Source organism: Hemiscyllium ocellatum, chromosome 1, assembly GCF_020745735.1.
Source record: "Hemiscyllium ocellatum isolate sHemOce1 chromosome 1, sHemOce1.pat.X.cur, whole genome shotgun sequence".
Classification (NCBI taxonomy): domain Eukaryota; kingdom Metazoa; phylum Chordata; class Chondrichthyes; order Orectolobiformes; family Hemiscylliidae; genus Hemiscyllium; species Hemiscyllium ocellatum.
In genome coordinates, this window is record NC_083401.1 from 13258527 (window position 1) to 13280429 (window position 21903).

General features: G+C 43.0%; 1 protein-coding gene across 1 annotated transcript in view; it reads right to left on the minus strand.

Annotated features, from left to right (window-relative positions):
• The window catches only part of LOC132823008 (exocyst complex component 6B), a 649049-nt gene that overhangs the window by 405050 nt on the left and 222096 nt on the right, over nucleotides 1-21903 (minus strand). The window contains exon 7 of the mRNA XM_060836576.1: nucleotides 1154-1330. Coding sequence (XP_060692559.1) covers nucleotides 1154-1330 — 177 coding nt within the window. The remainder of the gene's footprint in view (nucleotides 1-1153; nucleotides 1331-21903) is intronic.

Consider the following 21903-nt stretch of genomic DNA (forward strand, 5'->3'; position numbering starts at 1 on the left):
ACCATTACTGACTGTAAGTGGCAGAATTTAAAGCTATGTCCCCCTCATTCTAGCCATCACCATCCAAGGAAAAGGGCTCTCACTGTCCACTCTATCTAATCCTCTGATCATCATGTATGTCTCTATTAAGTCACCTCTCAACCTTCTCTCTAATGAAAAAAGCCTCAAGTCCCTCAGCCTTTCCTTATAAGACCTTCCCTACATACCAGGCAAGATCCTGGTAAATCTTCCCTGCATCTTTCCAAAGCTTCCACGTCCTTCCTATAATGTGGCAACCAGAACTGTACGCAGTACTCCAAGTGTGGCTGCACCAGAGATTTATACAGCTGCAACATGACCTCATGGCTCCAAAACTCAATCCCTTCACCGATAAAAGGTAAAAATTTCTTTTTACACAAATATCAGAAACTAATTCACAGGCTATGGAAATGCTTTGAGATACACCAAGGGCAAGGGATGATTTTGGATCCACCATAAAGTATGAGATAAATGCAAATGAATTTGCTCATAATTAAGAAAAGCTTTATAACACATTCCTTTCCCAAATCTCCACTACTGGTTCTCCACAGATGGCAGTTTCTTGCTCAAGGCATCGGAACAGCCATCACACTCAATGAAGCTTTTGGTTATTTCTATCTACATTGATCCCAATAACCTAAATCTCATTTTGAAACCAGATACTTACCTAGACCTCATCTTGAAAGAGTTTAACACAGCTCAGGTGTTTTTTGTGAGAGCTACTTCCAGATGTCAATAATGCCAGAGGCAAATTAACTTCTTCTGATCTCTGGTATTGCTGATCTAAAGCAGATTGTTGCCATTTTGTGATTCTAAAAGGAGGCCCACCACTGCTTTCTTAGAGAAAACAGGGGCAGCCAATTAAAACAACCCATAAATAAATGCACAACTTGCACATTTAGTTGCACAACTAGGCACAATATTAGATCAGTCCCCTGACCAAATCATCAAGGACTAAAATATGTAATACTTTCACAGAATAATGGCTAGGAGGTACAGCCCAGAAACAAACCAGTTTGGCTCACCTAGTCATGTTTCTGTATTTATGCTCCACATAAGTCTGTGCCTACATTCATGAAACTAATGCTGTCACTAACTAATTGCCTTTAAAACAATGAGGGAAATAAGCAAGTACCTCTTCTTCGTCCTCCTCATCTTCAACATCTAAGATTCCAGAATCCTGTTCAGACATTGGGCTGGTATTTTCCATCTCAGCGTCAAAACCAGTTCCACCATCTTTCTTCATTTTCTTCCCGGTTCCGACCTTATGCTGCTGAGAGACAATATTATCCAGGTTCCTCTGCTGATGGGCCTGAAATAAAAGCAACAAAACATTTTCAGAATAAATTACAGCAGAATTTGTTGGTGGGTTAGCAATGGGTAAGCCCAGCACCCAGCAAATATATCAGAGTGCTGAATGCATCAAAACTAAGTAGAGGTTGGACTAGGTGTGGACTTGTTGGGCTGAAGGGCCTGTTTCCACTCTAAGTAATCTAATCTAAAAAAGATTTCATGAGCCCACCATCCTCTAAAACATCACACAACTATCAAACCATATGTTGAATTGTGCTCACTATTGTCCCACAGACAAAGGCAGCAGTCAAATCAGTGCACTGCATTGCCCCTCTTGAATTTAAATATATGATTCAGTGATGTGTTTTGTTTGCAGGGGTAATAATATTGGTCAGGACAATGGGAAGAATCCTGTGCTTTCATTTGGGAAGTACCATGGAACTTGTCCTGCTTAGTAATTATAAACTGCCTCTCCTTTGGTGTCTCAACCAAAACATGACAACTTTGCCCATGAAAGGGTCAGTCTAGATTCTATTCTCTTGGAAAGAATTTTTAAATCATGACCTGCTACACAGGGGAAAGCAATGTTCAGAAACAACAAGGGAAATTGCAGCTGTTTACCATCTGAATACTCTCCTATTACCTGCATCCACACCTCCCTCCTCACCACCATTGAGAATTCTAATGGTCAGAGATTATAGATTGGACAGATTTGCACGTTTACTGTGCAAACATAAACCTTCTCTCCTGTTATTTTAGGACCTCAAAGCATTGAAAACCTTTCCCTCCTTGAAACTTTAGTCTACTGCCACAAACTTATTAAATATAGAAGACAGAGGGTGGTGGTGGAGGGTTACTTTTCAGACTGGAAGCCTGTGACCAGTGGTGTTCCACAAGGATCTGTGCTGGGTCTGCTGCTTTTCGTCATTTATATAAAGTATTTAGATGTGAATATAGGAGTTACGGTTAGTAAGTTTGCAGATGACACAAAAAATGGAGGTGTAGTGGTCAGATTAGAAGGTTGCCTCAGATTACAATGGGATCTTTATCAGATGGGCCAATGGGCTGAGGAGAATGGAATTTAATTTAAATAAATATGAGGTGCTGAATTTTAGAAAGGCAAATCATACACTTGATGGTAAGGTCCTGCAAAGTATTGCTGAACAAAAAGACCTAGGAGAGCAGGTTCATAGTTTCTTGAAAGTGGAGTTGCAGGAAGATTGGACAGTGAGGAAGGCGTTTGGTATGCTTGCCTTTAATGGTCAGTGCATTGAGTACAGGAGTTGGAAGGCCATGCTGCAATTGTAGAGGACATTTGGTAGGCAACTACTGCGTGCAGTTCTAGTCTTTCTGCTATAGGAAGGATGCTGTGAAACTTGAAAGGGTTCATAAAAGATTTACAAGAATATTGCCAGGGCTGGACGATTTCAGCTAAAGAGAGAGGCTGAATAGGCTGAGGTTATTTCTTTTCTAGAGGGTCAAAGGCCTTTAGGATGACCTTATAGAGGTGTGTAAAATCATGAGGGGCAAGGATTGGATGATTCCACCCCACCAACCTTGTATACATCGCATCATTCTCTGCCATTTCCACCACCCACAAACAGACCACACCACCAGAGATATATTTCCCTCCCCACCCTTATCCGCTTTCTGTAAAGACTGTTCCCCCGTGACTACCTCGCCAGGTCCCTCCCCTCCCGGCATCTTCCCTTGCCATCGCAGGAATTGCAAAACCTGCACCCACACCTCCCTCCTCACCACCATCCAAGGCCCCAAAGGAGCTTTCCACATCCATTAACGTTTCACCTGCACTTCCACACGTCATCCACTAACTGTTGCTCCCGATGAGGTCTCCTCTACATTGGGGAGATAGGATGCCTCCTTGCAGAGCATTTCAGAGAACACCTCCAGTTTACCCGCACCAACCACTAAGGACATGAAGGTCCAGTTCCTCCTCCATCACCATTCCCTTACCACCCTCTAATCCCATGGTATCAATGTGGATTTCACCAGTTTCCTCGTTTCCCCTCCCCCCAACCTTATCCCAGTTCCAAACTTCCAGCTCAGCACTGCCCTCATAACTTGTACCACCCGTCTATCTTCCTTCCCACTTATCCCCACCACCCTCCTCTCTGACCTATTACCTTTACCCCCACCTCCATCCACCTACTGCACTCTCAGCTACCTTCCCCTAACCCCCCTCCCCATCCCATTTACCTCTCCACCCCTGAGGCTCCCAGACTCATTCCTGATGAAGGGCTTTTGCCCGAAAGATCGTTTCTCCTGCTCCTCCAATGCTGCCTGACCTGCTGTGCTTTTCCAGCACCACTCTAACCTCGACTCTGTTTTCCAGATCTGCAGTCCTCACTCACCCTGAATAGACAAATACTTTTTCCTAGGGTGGGGGAGTCCAGAACCACAGGACATAGGTTTAAGGTAAGGATTTGAAAAGGACCTAAGGGGCAACATTTTCATACAGAGGGTGGTGTGTGCATGGAATGAGCTGCCAGAGGAGATGGTGGAGCTGGTATAGTTACAAGATTTAAAAAGCATCTGGATGAGTATATGAATAGGAAGGGTTTAAATGGATATGGGCCAAAAGGTGGCAAACAAGAGACTAGATTTATTTAGGATATCTGACCGGCATGGATGAGTTGGACCGAAGGGTCTGTTTCCATGCTGTACATCTCTATGACTCTAAATTCACTTGTCAATCCTATACTTTAAATTTTGCACTTCTTTCCTACAACCTTTCTTACAGGTGTATGCTGTGATTTCTGTCTTTACAACAAGAGATTATGATTCAACTTCCATTCTGAAGGCTTCTAAGAGATTTACATTGGATATTTGACATGGAAATATCCAACCGTCTACTCCATGTTGCTGTTTATGTGGCTTTGGGGCTTTTCCCCATTTTTTTCCCATTTTTATCCCCTATTCTAATCTATTGCCATAATAATTTATAACGTTCTCCCTCATTTGTTTGCCAGTTTCTCCGTAAATACATTTATACTAAAAACCAAAAGAACTGCAGATGTTGAAAATCAGAAACAAAAACAAAGGTCAGTCTAGAGGAATGAATGGATACTAATGGGGAATGTTAGTAGTTGACAATGGATTGTGTGTGCGAGCAGCCCATGAGACCACCAGACCTGGTGTGTGGGTGTGGGGTAAGGGCATGGGAGAAGATGCTCAAGCACGAAAATTATTGATCTCAATATTAAGTCCAGAAGGCTATAGAGTTCCCACGTGGTAAATGAGGTACACTTCTTCAATTTGCGTTGAGCTTCGCTGGAGCGCTGCAGCAAGTCTGAGACAGAGATGTTGGCCAAAGAACATGGTGGTGTGCTGAAGTGGCAGGCAATTGGAAGCTCAGGGGGTTTTTTTGTAAACAAATGTTGGTGTTCTGTAAAGCGGTTACCCAGTCTGGCTTTGCTTCCCCAGTGCAGAAGAGACCACATTGTGAGCAGTGAACGTAGCAGATTAGATTGAGTGAAGTGCGGGTTCACCTGGATGGTGTGTTAGTGGTCCTTGGATACTGAGGAGGGAGGAATAAACAGGCAGGTGTTAACCTGGGAAAGGTGTCACAGGGCTGTGTTGGGAGTGAATGAGGAGTGGGCCATTATTAGATTAGACTTACAGTGTGGAAACAGGCCCTTCGGCCCAACAAGTCCACACCAACCCGCCGAAGCGCAACCCACCCATACCCCTACATTTACCCCTAATCTAACACTACGGGCAATTTAGCATGGCCAATTCACCTGACCCGCACATCTTTGGACTGTGGGAGGAAACCGAAGCACCCGGAGGAAACCCACGCAGACATGGGGAGAACGTGCAAACTCCACACAGTCAGTCGCCTGAGTCGGGTATTGAACCCGGGTCTCAGGCGCTGTGAGGCAGCAGTGCTAACCACCATTCTAGAGGAAATGATCCCAGTGGAGGGCTGACATGGGAGGAGAGGTAAATGTGTTTGGTGGTGGCATCCTACTGAAGGTGACAGAAATGGCAGCTAATAATCATATAGATGCGGATGCTGGTGGGATGGTAGGTGAGGTTTAGGGGAACCTTATCACCATTGAGGGAGGGAAGAGAGGGGTTGAGGGCCGAAGTGCAGAAGATGGGTCAGACTGGCTGAGGGTCCTGTCAACAGCAGTGCTGGGTAGTCCTTGGTTGAGGAAGGTGGACATTTCAGAGGTTCCCTTGTCGACGTTGGCATAATCAGAACAGATGCAATGGAGATGGAGGAACTGAGGGAATGAAATAGAATCTTTACAGGAAGCAGGGCGAAGGTAACTGTGGGAATTGCTGGGCTTGTAGTGGTGGGCTTGAACGGCCAGCCCTTCCTCAGATGGAAACAGAGATGTCAAGAAAGGTAAAGGAGGAGCCAGAGATGGACCAGGTGAAGGCAAGAGTGGGGTGGTAACTGGAAGCAAAATAAATAAACTTTTCTCAATTCTGCATGAGAGAGGGAAGCATGTCATTGATATACTGGAATTGTGGGTAGGGGCCAGAGTAGGCCTGGAACAAGGAATGTTCCATGTATACCACTAAGAGACAGGCTTTAAATAAATCTGTCCGATTTGCTTCAAACACTGCTCATTGCAGCAAGTTCAATGCTCGTGCCACTGTTGGGTAAAATGTTGCTCCTGAATTCCTTATTAGATTTCTTAGTTTACATGGTAGATGTAAAGTATCCCATTGCATAATTTGAAAGTTTAGCAAGAGTTCACCTTGCTCCCAGCTAGGAATTAACTATCAATAAACATTGCAAACACAGACTCTCTGGGTATTATCACATTGCAGCTTGTGGGGAGGTTACTATGTGTAAATTGATTGCTGCATTTTCTATACCACAACATGTGTGGAGAAAGAAGATTCAATTGACTGTGAAGTTCTTGGGTAGTACTGAAGTAGTTAGATGCTGTCAAAATGGAGATTATTTCTTCTGTTGTTTTAAACTGCTCGAACATTGTTGTTCAGGCCAAAACTGCTGCCCCTCGGTTTCTGAATCTTAAAAGTTAGAGAGCTTTTCTTCAATTTGCTCCTAAAGTATTGGTATCATTGCCACAGTTATAATTTATTGTCCATCAATAACTGCGCTGAGGCCATTATGAGTCAATCATAAAAGCAAATACCAAAGTTGCCTTCAGGCCTAACAGGGTAGGGCTTGGAGGTAAAAACAATGACTGCTGATGCTGCAAACCAGATTTTGGATTAGAGTGGTGCTGGAAGAGCACAGCAGTTCAGGCAGCATCCGAGGAGCAGCAAAATTGACGTTTCAGGCAAAAGCCCTTCATCAGGAATAAAGGCAGTGAGCCTGAAGCGTGGAGAGTTAAGCTAGAGGAGGGTGGGGGTGGGGAGAAAGTAGCATAGAGTACAATGGGTGCGTCGGGGAGGGGATGAAGGTGATAGGTCAGGGAGGAGAGGGTGGAGTGGATAGGTGGAAAAGGAGATAGGCAGGTAGGACAAGTCATGGGGACAGTGCTGAGCTGGAGGTTTGGAACTAGGGTGAGGTGGGGGAAGGGGAAATGAGGAAACTGTTGAAGTCCACATTGATGCCCTGGGGTTGAAGTGTTCCGAGGCAGAAGATGAGGCGTTCTTCCTCCAGACGTCTGGTGGTGAGGGAGCGATGGTAGAGGAGGCCCAGGACCTCCATGTCCTCGGCAGAGTGGGAGGGGGAGTTGAAATGTTGGGCCACGGGGCGGTGTGGTTGATTGGTGCGAGTGTTCCAGAGATGTTCCCTAAAGCGCTATGTTAGGAGGCGCCCAGTCTCCCCAATGTAGAGGAGACCGCATCGGGAGCAACGGATACAATAAATGATATTAGTGGATGTGCAGGTAAAACTTTGATAGATGTGGAAGGCTCCTTTAGGGCCTTGGATAGAGGTGAGGGAGGAGTATGGGCACAGGTTTTACAGTTCCTGCAGTGGCAGGGGTAAGTGCCAGGATGGGAGGGTGGGTTGTAGGGGGGCGTGGACCTGACCAGGTAGTCACGGAGGGAACTGTCTTTGCGGAAGGCGGAAAGGGGTGGGGAGGGAAATATATCCCTGGTGGTGGGGTCTTTTTGGAGGTGGCAGAAATATCGGCAGATGATTTGGTTTATGCAAAGGTTGGTAGGGTGGAAGGTGAGCACCAGGGGCGGTCTGTCCTTGTTACGGTTGGAGGGGTGGGGTCTGACAGCGGAGGTGCGGGATGTGAACGAGATGCGTTGGAGGGCATTTTTAACCACGTGGGAAGGGAAATTGTGGTCTCTAAAGAAGGAGGCCATCTGGTGTGTTCTATGGTGAAACTGGTCCTCCTGGGAGCAGATACGGCGGAGGAATTGGGAATATGGGATGGCATTTTTGCAAGAGGTAGGGTGCATTCCCTGAATGATGTTCACTTTTAACTGGTACTATATGACAATAAGTTATCAAATTTATTGAATTATATGATTACTATAGCATAAAGGGATTTCAAACTCTTAATCTCAAGATTCCCATTTAGTATTAAAGACTTTGAGCTCATGGAAACCATGCTCCCTGGTGCCCTTAATATGACAAAGAAAGAATCAGATTTCCACTTTTTTTACATCTTTACTGAACTCAATTCTCATTGAACATTTTATTGAAGACTGATGAAGCTGCAAAACCAGACCTACACTCAAACAGCCAGGGAAAATCTAAGAATAGACAGGTTTTTGCTTAGTAGCCCACCTAAAAGACAGTATCTCTGAGAGTGCAACACACTCCAGTGCAGTACTGAGCTACACTGTAAGCCTAGACGTTTGTGCCCAAGCCTCCAGAACAGAACATAAATTCACAACTTTCAAACTGAAGAGGCACTATCAATGAACTATGGGCGACAATGAGCTCCTGCATTATCTTGTGACTGACTCTGTATTGCATTGGTGGGATCTCAAAATAAGCTTGTTCACATCCCTACCTCCTTTGTCTAAAGTTTGTTCTGAAATAAAACAATGGATCTTTGTATTAGTGTACACCTTATTATGTCTCCCAGAAACATTTTCAAGTACTTCATAAACAATTGCTTTGAAGTAAAGAGGCTGCTGTGAAACAAACATGGCAGTAAATCTGTGCCAACAATGTCCTGTAAACAGAAATAGGATGTATGATCAGCTAATGTGTTTTTGGTGGTATGGCTGAGGAAGAAACATTGGTCAGCAGAAAAATAAAAGTACTAAAAACTTGCAGACATTGCCAATGAACAGAGCTCACACCCACTCAAACATAAACTTCACACAGTAGCAACACAAACACTTACTTAAAGAGAGACTTGTGCTTATAATGAGCCTTCCACAACATCAGGACATCCCTATTCATTTCATAGCCAATAGTGTAGTCACCATGTGGCATGGGAAATGAGGCAGCCGATTTGCAGAATCAAGATTCCACAAACAGCAATGAAATGAGTGTACAGATGATCTGCTTTAGATATATTTCAAGGTATAATTGCGTCCCAGGATGCCACAGGCAGATCCTCATCAAACGGGATAAAGGATCTTTACACGGTTCACTTGGGATGGGCAGATAGGACCTTGTTTAATACCTCATCTCAAAGTCAACATCTCCAACAGTACAGCACTCCCTTCATATAACACCATAAGATAGAAGAGCAGAATTAGGTTAATCAACCCATTAAGTTGACTTTGCTGTTTGATCATGGCTGATATGCTTCCTAACCCCATTCTCCTGCTTCTCCCCATAACCCTTGATTCCTTTACTAATCAAGAACCTATCTATCTCTGCCTTAAATACACTTAACAACTTGGCCTCTCCAGTCTTTAGCGGCAATGAGTTCTGCAGATTCACCACCCATTGACTGAAGAAACTCCTCATCTCACTTCTAAAGGGTTGTCCCTCACCCTGGGGCTTTGCCCTCAGGTCCTAGTATCTCCCACCAGCGGAACCATCTTCTACACATCCACTCCATCCAGGCCTCTCAGTATTCTGTAAGTTTCAATTAGAGCCCCGCCACACCCATCCCTCTAAACACCATTGAGTACCGACCTGGAGGCCTCAATTGCTCCTCGTATGGCAAGCCCTTCAACACTGGGATCATTCTTTGGACCCCCTCTAATGCTAGCACATCCTTCTTTAGATAGGGGGACTATTACTGTTTACAATATTCCAAATGCAGTCTGATCAGAGCCTCATAAAGCCTGAAATAACTGCACTGACGAGTATGGCATCACCAAGTCATGATTATTGACTTGTATACGGTACACAATGTGCTGTGGCTGGGGCTGTGGGTGTGGCCAGCTCAGAGTCAGTCCCCTCAACTGAGGAGATTCTGAATCCTCTATTTTTTTTAATGAAATGGTACACAATACAAATAGTTAACAATAAACAATAATCAGCTGTCCACAAAAGATTGCTATTTACAGGGGAAGGGACAGCAAGGCCAAACCCTAAACCTTACCTTATAACCTGTTAACAGGGAAATGAAGATGGACCTCAAATACCACCTTAAGTCATCAGAAAGAAAGCAGTAACAAACTCATACAAGACAGTCCACTCAAACGATCAAAACAATGCAGAGAACACAAACACCACTGGCAACCCACCCACCCCTCCCACCTTATCCGCTGTCCATATTGGTCAGCCAGGGCTTCCTGATTGACCCAGTTTAACAACTTCATTCAAGGATCTTGTGGTCAACAAGATCCACCTTTTTCCAATCACTATAAAGCCTCAACAATACATCTCTCTTCTTGTATTCTCCCCCTCTTGAAATAAATGCTAACTTTGAATTTGCCTTGCTAACTGCCAACTGAACATGCATCCTGAATTAGGACTCCCAACTTCCTTTATATACTCCAGTTTTCTGATGCCTTTTCCGCATTAGAAAATAGTCTATCCCGCAATCCTTCCTACCAAAGTAGGATCTCATACTTTCCCGCATTGTGTTCCATCGGCCACATCTTCCAAACTGTCCAGGTCCTCATACAGCCTCCCCACGTCTTCAATACTACATGTTGCTTCATCTATCTTTGTATCGTCTGCAAACATAGCAAAAATGCCCTCAGTTCCTTTGTGCAGATCATTTATGTATAACATGAATAGTTGTGGTCCCAACATTAACCCTTTGCAGAACTCCACTAATCACCTGCTGCATCCTGAGAGAAAATCTATTATCCCCACTCTCTGCCTGCAGACAGTTAGCCAATCCTCAATCCATGCTAATACCTTGCCCCTAACACCATGAGCTTGTTTACTAGCCTACTGTGCAGCACCTTGTCAAAGACCTTTCTGGAAATCCAAAGAGATCATGTTCAATGCCTCACCTTTGCTTAACTTGCTTGCTATTCCCTCAAATAATTCTAACAGATTTGTAAGGCATCACCTCCCCTTGATGAAGCTGTGCTGACTCCATCCTATTTCACCCATGTACTTCTAAATACTCCACAAGCTCATCCTTAAGAATGAACTCTGAAATCTGACCAATGACTAAGGTCAGGCAAATCAGCCCTTAGTTTCCTGTCTTCTCTCTCCCTCCCACTTAAACAGGGATGTTACATTAGCTGTTTTCCAGTCATCTAGCACCCTCCCTGATTCCAGTAATTTCTGAAAGATCATCACCAAACTCTGCAATTTCTATCTCTACAATCTGCTCAGCCATCTCCTTCAGAAACCTGGAGTGTAGTCCATCTGCTCTGGATGAATTATCCATCTTCAGTTCTCTCAGCTTCCCCAGCAACTTCCCCTTGGTGATGGCCACTACATTCACCTCTGCCCGCTGACTCGCTTGAAGTTTGGGTGTGTTGCTGCTGTCTTCCACTGTGAAAAATTACACCAAATACCTATTCAGTTTACCAGAGATTAGATTGCTTAGTGTGTCTGCCACCATTTCTTTGTTCCCCATGACTGGGTGAGTACAGGAGTTAGGAGGTCACTTTGTGGCTGTACAGGCCATTTTTGAAATACTGTGTGCAATTCTGGTCTTCCTGCTATATAGGAAAGATGCTGTGAAACTCAAAAGGGTTATAAAAATTGACAAGGATGTTGCCAGGGTTGGAGAATTTGAGCTACAGGGAGAAGCTAAATACGCTGGGCCTATTTTCCCTAGAGTGTTGGAGGCTGAAGGGTTACCTTATAGAGGTTTATAAAGTCATGAGTGGCATGGATAGGCCAAGATCATTTTCCCAGGTTGGGGGAGACCAAAACTAGAGGGCATAGGTTTAAGGTGAGATGCGAAAGATTTAAAAGGGACCTAAGGGACAACATTTTCACACAGAGGGCGTTTGGAATGAGCTGCCAGAGAAAGTGATGGAGACTGGTACAATTATAACATTTAATAGGTATCTGGATGGGTATATGAATAGGAAAGGTTGAGGAAGATCTGAACCAATTGCTGGCAAATGGGACTAGATTAATTTAGGATATCTGGCTGGCATGGACAGCTCCATGACTACTTCTCCAGCCTCATTTTCCAGTGGTCCAATGTCCACTCTTGCCTCTCCTTTATCTTTTATATATTGAGAAAATCTTCCCCAATCTTCTTTTATACTACTAGCGAGCTTATCCTCATATTTCTCTCCTCTTACCTTATGTGACACTGGACTATTAGTCTTGTTCTATGCATGGCTCAAGTGGGACATGAACCCACATAACCTTCTGACTCAAAGGTAGAAGTGTGTACCATCTAAGACACAAGAGTACATAGGTGACCAGTGAGAATATGAATATATCTCACCTGCGGCTTAAGGGAAGTCAATGCACAGCATAATATTTGCCATAGAACCACAGAAAGTCACAACAAAATAATGACAGATACATTATAAATATGCTTTTGGATTTTGATTTACACAGAGGCAATTGGAAGTTGAGATTCTGAAAAGTCTTTTTTTAAAAAAAAACAGGTCATAAAGTCATTTGGACAGTGTCCCAAACACAGAAGTTCCAAGAAAACATGTGACTCGGAGTGTCTGAAGAACCCCTCGAGAGTGAATGAATATAACATTTTCAATGTTAGGTTATGACAGGCAGAATAAACACATTAAAGCAATTGGTTTAAGTTTTGACTTCAGAACTGAACAGAAGATTCATAGTTCAAGTTCAGACAAACCCAGACTTTAGAACGCTGAAGAAAGTGGAACAGTTCCTCCTACCGGAATCAAGTCACTTCGATAGAAGTAGTTTCAAGTCTGTTGAAGTTCTAGAATAGAATAGAATCCCTAAAGTGTGGAAACAGGCCATTCAGCCCAGCAAGTCCACACCGATCCTCTGAAGAGTATCTCACCCAGACCCATTCCCCTACATTTTCCCTGACCAATGCACCTAGCCTTTATCCTTGAACACAATATGAGCAATTTAGCACGGCCAATTCACCTAAACTGCACATCTCTGGAAGGAAACCGGAGCACCCAGAGGAAACCCACGCAGACACTGAGAAAATGTGCAAACTCCACACAGACAGTTGCTCGAGGTTAGAATCAAACCTGGGTCCCTGGAGCTGTGAGACAGCAGTGCTAACCACCGAGCCACCAGGCCACCCCAAGACAAGATAGTTTAGTATAGGTCATCCAGATTGTTAGAACTAAGAAGATTTAGGCCATCAGGACTGAGAGATGTTCATCAACAGCTTTGGAAAGGAATCATAAAACTGTCTCCTCAATTCAAGAAGAAGAAACTGAGAAAGTCAATTACACGACTTCTATTAAAATTTCTGAGACCACAAAGAATGGCAGCAGAAGTAGCCATTCTGCACCTCAAGTCTGTCCCACCATTCAATCTGACCATGGCCAATCCAACACTCCTAACGTCCTCTTCCTGCCCTTTCTCCATCATCCTTAATTCCCTGACTTATCAAAATCTATCCCAGTGTTAAAAATGCAAAAAGTCTTTCTGCAGCAAGGAGTTCAAAAGACTGACAATGCTCTGAAAGAAGAAATTCCTCCTCATCTCAGTCTTAAATTGGAAATCCTTTACTCTGAGACTGTGCACTCTGGTTCTAGACTCTCCCACAAGGGGAAACATCCTCAGCATTAACCCTGTTAAGCCCGCTAAAAATCCTATATACTTCAATCCTATATACTTTCATTCTTCTAAACTCTAGTAAGTAGAGTGCCAAACTGTTTAATCTTCACTCAGAGGACAATTCCTCCACAGCAGGGATCATTGTGAGAACCTTCTCTGAGCTGCCTCCAATGAAACAATGTCTTTCAACAAATAAGGGAACCAAAACTGCTCGTAGTACTCCAGATGTGGTCTCACCAGCACCTTGCACAGTTGCAGTTTGGTATTCTATAGGCAAAAGTGAGGACTGCAGATGCTGGGAGTCAGAGTCTAGAGTAGAGTGGTGCTGGAAAAGCACAGCAGGTCAGACGTATCTGAGGAGCAGGAAAATCATGTTTCGGGCAAAAGCCCCTTCATCAGGCATGAAGGGAGCAGGAAAATCGACGTTTCGGGCAAAAGCCCTTCATTAGGAATTTTCCTGCTCCTCAGATGCTGCCTGACCTGCTGTGCTTTTCCAGCACCACTCTAATCTAGACTCTGACTTCCGTATTCTATTCTCCAACCCCCTTGAAATAAGGGTCAATATTCCATTAGCCTTTCTGATTACCTGCAGTACCTGTGTGCTAGCCTTCTGTGTTTGTGCACAAGTATCCCAAAGTTCCTTTGTATTGCAGCTTTTGCAGTTTTTCTTCATTTAAATAACACACTGTTCTTCTGTCCTCCCTTCCAAAATAAATAATTTCGCCTTCTCTCACATTAGACTCAGTTTGCCAACTTTTTGCCCAATTATTTAACCTATCAATATTTGTCTGTAAACTGTTGGAATCCCTCTTGCAACTTGCCTTTCCAACTACATTTATGTTTTCTACAAACTTGGCTACAGCACATTCATTTCCTTCCTCTGAGTCATTAAAGTATATTGTAAACAGTGCGGTCTCAGCACTGAATCCAGTAGAACCCCACTTGTCACGGGTTGCCAATCTAAATAAGAAGCCTTTATCCCCACCTGCTGTTTCCTGCCCATGAGCTCATGTTCTATATTATATCCAATACCATGGCATCTTATCTTATGACTTAACCTTTTATAAGATAGGTATTCGAACACATTCTGGATTTAGGAATTCTCTTCTTTCCCTGGGATTAACTCGAATGGATGGCGTTTGCGGACAAATGGTTGAAACATTGTTTTAATATCTGTGTTAAGATCTTTCATGTTTATTCTTTTGTGTAATAACATGATGTTCTGATATTAAAGAACATTTGTAGCCTGGTGTGAATATGTTTGTGATTAGCCATCATGTTAACCAAGGCAAAAATTAAACATATGATCTGTCAAACCAAGTTTCGTTCTGGGATCTGAATTGTCTAATATTACCATCAGCTGGGATCACAAGAGAACAGAAGAAGAATACGTAGCTTCCTGAAAACCAGTACATTTTTGCGAAATCTGGTCCTAAATTTATATGTGACCCGGTTATTTTCCCTATAGATGCATATTTCTCACAGTCCATTAGGTCAATCACACAGGCAAATGCCATTCATCATCCAGAACACTCAGTAATGCTGCTTTTCATCTTGCATTCATCAGGATAATGTGCAAGAATAGCAATTCAAGGAGCAAACCAATATTTGTAGTGCTTGAAGAGTACATAATTAATTATTTCTTCCTCAGAGCACTCTCTAACATTTTATATACTTTGAGATGTTTGTCATATTTCTGGAGAGGAGGGGTGGGGGGGATAGAGGGTCTGCTGAAAGCAATAGTGAGTGCTCTTAGAAAGCTGCTTGCAGCTCCTGGGAGGACATTAATGTTTTGTTTCCCACTCATGGGATTGAGGTGTCACAAGCTGGGCCAGTATTTATTCGCAGCATCCTTTCCCCAAATGCCCTATTCCCAGTTCCCTAACAGAGCATTTTGGAAAAAAAACACGAGGTTCACATTTGTGGACGAATGCAACACAAAGTGTACATTTAGCACACAAAAACAAAAGATTACATACGTTTTGAGCTGACAAAGGTCTATGCCAAAGTTCAGAAATATAAATTTTGAAATAACAGTCTGAAGTACCCAAAACACTTGTGAAAGGGAGTGCATAACAATACTCCACACAACACTGCCACAAAAACAATGGCAGGGAGCCAAGCAAACGTTCCAGAAACTACAATGACCTCTTGTCCCTCAATCAGACAAGTGCAGAATTATTTTTGAGAAGTGCAAAGTCAACATGTTAACATTGTTTTTCCTTTCTCCTAAACTGAAGCACAAACCCACAAGAGTGATAAGAACTGTATGATTTGTCTGCCCTTGCTACTGTTATCTTCCAGCCCACTTCCCTATAGATCAGATCTAACAACAAAACTCTCTGTAAATGGACAGGGACGTGACAGATTGACTTGGCCTTTGTTTGACTCCACAGCCACGGTCAGAAGTGCATGAACTGAGGTGAGGTAATGCAGTCTTGATCTAAATAGCTTTCTTTGTATAAATAAATGCAATGTGTACACAAGGCTCTGATACAGGATTTTAACATGAATCTGAAGAGATTATTTTTGGACATATTAGATTAAGCCTAAGAGATTGCTTCATAAATAGCATCTAAAATTTAAAAAAGCAAAGATTATTACTGTATCTTGACAAGAGACATAGTCTCAGGAGTCATAGCTAGCTTACTCAAATCATCAGTCCTGTTCCACCAGTCTGACGACCATACAATCAGCAAGCATGCTAGATTAGGACTGGGTAAAATCTTGAAGCACAAGAGGCAGCAATTCAGTCCACTATGCCTGTGAAAGCTCTTTTAAAGAACTATTTAGTAGGCCCCAAATCTCTATCTATTGTGCATACCCGTACTATTCCTTCCCCCCTTCAAGTATGTTGTAAGTTACCACTGAATCTGCTTCCACTACTGTTTCAGTCAGTGTTTTCCAGGTCTGGCTTCTAATTCTTCTGTCAACGCAATAGGCACCTACACTGGTATTTGGGACGGGGCTTTTAACTACCAGGACTGATTAAAATTCCTGATGAAGGACTTTTGCCTGAAACATCGATTTTCCTGCTCCTCAGATGCTGCCTGACCTACTGTGCTTTTCCAGCACCACACTCAGGACTGATTAAAAGTTAGGAATGTGCAACTAGAATGAGCAAAGCAACACAGAAGAGTTTTTCAATTCTCAAGGAAATTGATGAGCTGCACTATATTTTTTTTTAGATTAGATTAGATTACTTACAGTGTGGAAACAGGCCCTTCGGCCCAACAAGTCCACACCGACCCGCCGAAGCGCAACCCACCCATACCCCTACATTTACCCCTTACCTAACACTACCGGCAATTTAGCATGGCCAATTCACCTGACCTGCACATCTTTGGACTGTGGGAGGAAACCGGAGCACCCGGAGGAAACCCACGCAGACACGGGGAGAACGTGCAAACTCCACACAGTCAGTCGCCTGAGTCGGGAATTGAACCCGGGTCTCAGGCGCTGTGAGGCAGCAGTGCTAACCACTGTGCCACCATGCTGCGCATTGTGAAAATCACAAGACCACCTGTATTTTTACAACATTTCTGATGCCTTTTTTTCAGCACATATTGCCCATGCCATTTCTTTGAAAAAGTTATTTCTCCACAGTCAGCAACCTTCCTTCCTTCAATAATTTATTTTTGCAACTTCACATTCAATCTGGGTATCTCAGCCTTAAATACACATAAGGACTCTGCTCCCACAGCTCTCTTTGGTAAGGAGCTCAACAAAACTCGCAACTCTCTGAGAGAAGAAATTCCTGTTTATCTCAGTGTTAAATGGCCATCCCTTTATTCTGAGACTGTTCCCTCTGGTCTTAAACTCTCCCAGAGTTGGGAGGTTATGTTGCAGCTGCTAGCACATTGGTTAGGCCACTTTTGGAATACCCCATTCAATTCTGATCTCCCTGCTGTAATAAAGCTGTTGATAAACTTGAAAAGGTTCAGAAAAGATTTACAATGATATTCCCATGGTTGGAGGGTTGGAACGATAAGGAGAGGTTAAATTGGCTGGGGCTATTTTCTCTGAAGGGTCAGCGGCTGAGGGGTGACCTAATTGAAGTTTATAAAATCATGAGGGGCATAGAGAGGGTGAATAGTTACGGTCTTTTCCCAACAGCAAAGGAGTCCAAAGATTTAAAAGGGACCTAAAGGAAAACTTTTTCAAGCAGAGGATGGTGCATGTATGGAGTGAGCTGCCAGAGGAAGTGGTGGAGGATGGTACAATTAAAACATTTAAAAGGCATTTGGATGGCTATATGAATAGGAAGAGTTTAGAGAGATATCGGCAAAATGCTGGCAAATGGGATTAACTAAATGTAGAATATCTGATTGACATGGACAAGTTGGACTGAAGGATCTGTTTCTTTGCTGTACGTCTCTATGACAGGAAACATCCTCTCAGCATTTACCCTGTCAGGCCTGTTAAGAATCCTCTGTGTTTCATAGTCATAGAGCGTCATAGTACTAGAGTCAAACGACACGGAAACAGACCCTTCGGTCCAACTAGTCCATGCCGACCCATAATTCCAAGCTAGACTATTCAGATCTGCCTGCGCTTGGCTTATAAGCCTCCAAACATTTCTTATCCATGTACTTATCTAAATATCTTTTAAACATTTTAACTGTACCTAATGAGATCAATCATTTTAATGAGATCACCTCTCACTCTTATAAACTCCAGTGAGTAGAGTCCCAATCTTTTCAATCTTCACTCAGAAGACAATCCCTCTGAAACAAGGATCATTGTGTGAACCTTCCCTGAACTCCCTCCAATGAAAGAATTTATTTCATTAAATAAGGGGATTAAAACTGCTCACAATGCTCCAGATGTGGTCTCACCAGCACCTTGTACACTTGAAGTAAGACTTCCCTAATCTTGTACTCCAATCCCCTTGAAATAAGGGCCAACATTCCATTAACCTTCATGATTACCTGCTGCAGCTTTGTGCTAGCTTTCTGTGTTTTATGCACATATATCTCCAAGTCCCTTTGTGTTACATCTTTCTACAGTGCCTATCTATTTAAATAATGTTCTGTTCTTTTATTCTCCCTTCCAAAATGAACAACTTCGCATTTTCCTGCATTAAACTCTGTTTGTCAACTCTTTTGCCCACTTACATAACCTATCAATATCTCTGCTTGTTTCCCTTTCCAAACCTATTGTCCAACCTACTCTTTGTATTCTCTGGATCCTTCTCTGGAATTTTAAGACAAGACTCTGGATTACTACAGAAAGAATTATATTTATACATGAGTTTTCATGGATTCAGGACATCCTCGATAAAGTTCAGGCCTTCTACAACGCTGTTGCTCATGGTCTTTTCATCTATCATCCTTGTACCCGCTAACCCACACTGCATCGCAGTTCAGTAGTGTCTTTTTTTTATTTTATTGGTATGATTTGATTTATTGTGTATCAAGATACAATGAAAAGTGCTATCTAATGAGCTTTAGAGGCAGGTAGTACTGTACAAGTTCATCAGGGTAACAGAACAGAGTTCAGGATATGTGTTATAGCTGCCAAAAAGGTGCAGAGAGAGATCACTATTAATATTTAAACTTCTGTTTAGAAGTCTAATAACAGTGGAGAAGAAGCTGTTACTGAATCTGTTCGAAGATGTATTTATACTTTTGCATGTTCTGCCCGATGGAAGAGGATGAAGAGAGTATAACCGGGGTGAGATGGGTCTTTGATTATGTTGGTTGCTTTCCTGATGCAGCAGATCAGATAGGATGCTTTCTATGGTGCATGTATAAAAATTTTTAAGAGTCTTTATGACATGCTGAATTCCGTAAGCGTCCTGAGGAAGTCGAGGCATTGTTGTGTCTTCTTAAGACCATAGGACCATAAGACATAGGAGTGGAAGTACGGCCATTCAACTCATTGAGTCCACTCCACCATTCAATTATGGCTGATGGGCATTTCAACTCCACTTAACCACACTCTCCCCGGAGCTCTTAATTCTTTGCTTGATCAAGAATTTAATAATCTCTACCTTGAAGACATTTGATGTCCCAGCCTCCACTGTGCTCCGTGGCAATGAATTCCACAGGCCCACTACTCTCTGGCTAAAGAAATGCTTCCTCATTTCCATTCTAAATCGACCCCTTCTAATTCTAAGGCTGAGCCCAGAGGTCCTAGTCTCACCTGCCTAACGGAAACAAATTCCAATATCCACCCTCTCTAAGCCAGGCATTACCTTGTAAGTTTCTATTAGATCTTCCCCCAACCTTCTAAACTTGAATGAATACAACCCCAGGATCTTCATCCATTCATCATATATTAGGCCTACCATTCCAAGGATCATCTGTGTGAATCTCCACTGAACATGCTCCAGTGCCAGTATGTCCTTCCTGAGGTGTGGGACCCAAAATTGGACACCGTATTCTAAATGGGCCCAACTAGAGCTTTATAAAGTCTCAGAAGCACATCACTGCTTTTACATTCCAACCCTCTTGAGATAACAACAGACTCAACATCAAGTCAACCTTTAGAGAATCCTGGACTAGCACTCCCAGATCCCTTTGTACTTTGCTTTATGAATTTTCTCACCGTTTAGAAAATAGTCCACCCTGCATTCTTTTTTCCAAAGTGCAAGACCTTGTATTTGCTCACGTTGAATTACATCAGCCATTTCCTGGACCACTCTCCTAAGCTGTCTAAATCTTTCTGCAGGGTCCCCACCTCCTCAGTACTGCCTGCTTGTCCGCTTAACTTTGTATCATTGGCGAACTTTGCCAGAATGCCCCCAGTCCCTTCATCCAGATCATTAATACATAAAGTGAACAGCCGCGGCCCCAACACTGAACCCTACAAGACACTAGTCGTCACGCGCTGCCATTCGGAAAAAGAACCTTTTATCCCAACTCTCTGCCTTCTGCCAGACAGCCAATCCACAATTCATGCCAGTAGCTCACCTTGAACACCATGGGCCCTCACCTTACTCAGCAGCCTCCCATGAGGCACCTTATCAAAGGCCTTTTGGAAGTCTAGAAAGTTAACATCCACCAGGTTTCCCTGGTCTAACCTACTTGTTATCTCTTCAAAGAATTCTAACAAGTTTGTCAGGTACTACTAAATCGATGCTAATTTGTTCTAATCTGACCCTGCACTTCGAAGAATTTAGAAATCTCCTCCTCATCGATGGATTCTAAAATTTTACCTACAACCGAGGTTAGGCTAATCGGCCTATAATTTTCCGTCTTTTGTCTTGATCCTTTCATGAATAAAAGGGGCTACAACAGCAATTTTCCAGTCATCTAGGACCTTCCCTGACCCCAGTGATTTTTGAAAGATCACAACCAATACCTCTACTACTTCCTCAGCCACCTCCCTCAGAACTCTCCGATGAAGCCCATCTGGGCCAGGAGATTTATCAATTTTTAGACCTTTTAGCTTTTCTAGCACTTTCTCTTTTGTAATGGCTACCATACTCAACTCTGTCCCTGACTCTGCTAATTGTTGGGATATTACTCGTGTTTTCTACTGTGAAGACTGACGCAAAGTACTTATTAAGTTCTTCAGCTATTTCCTTATCTCCCAGCACTAGCCTTCCTTCATCATTTTAAAGCGGCCCAATTACTACTTTTGCCTCTTGTTTGTTTATGTATTGAAAGAAACTTTACTATCATTTCTAATATTACTGGCTAGCTTACCTTCATATTTGATCCTCTCCTTCCTTATTTCTCTCTTTGTTATCCTCTGTTTGTTTTTGTAGTCTTCCCAATCTTCTGATTTCCCAGTGTTCTTGACCACTTTAGAGACTCTCTTTTTTTTGATACGTTTCCTGACTTCCTTTGTCAGCTGTGGCTGTCTAATCCCAGATAATCTTTCTTTTCTTTGGAATGAATCTCTGTACTGTGTCCTCAATTACACCCAGAAATTCCTGCTATTGCCGCTCTACTGTCTTCCCCGCCAGGCTCTGCTTCCAGTCGATTTTTGTCTTTTCCTCTTCCATGTCCCTGTAATTAAACTTTGTTTAACTGTGACACCAATATATCCAATTTTGCCTTCTCTCTTTCAAACTGCAGGCTGAACTCTTCCATATTACGATCGCTGCCTCTTAAGTGTTCCCTTACTTTAAGATTTATAAAGTCTGGCTCATGACTGTTGACCAATTGTTGGTAATTGTCACTCCCAGGAACACTCTCAACTATCCCCACCTCAGTACCATTGATGCAGACATCCACTCCACTTCCCGAAGTTGATGACCAGCTCCATTGTTTCGCTGACATTGATGGAAAGATTGCTGTCCTTACACCATTCTATCAAGCACTTTCTTTCATGTACTCTGTCCCATCATTGTTTGAAATCCGACCTACAAAAGTGATGTGGTCAGCAAACTTGTACAGAAGTTGGTGTGGAATTTAGCCACACAGTCATGTGTGCATAAGCATTACAGTAGGGGGCTGAATATGCAGCCTTGCGAGCACTGGTATTGAGGATTATTGAGGAGTTAGTGTTGTCGCCTATTCTTACTGACTGCAGTCTTTTGGTTGAAGGCAGAGCTGTAGTCAATAAGTAGGAGTCTGAAGTAGGTGTCCTTGTTGTCCAGATGCTCCAGGGATCAGTGCAGGGCCAAGGAGTTGCACTGGAAGGTGAATTCCAAGGAA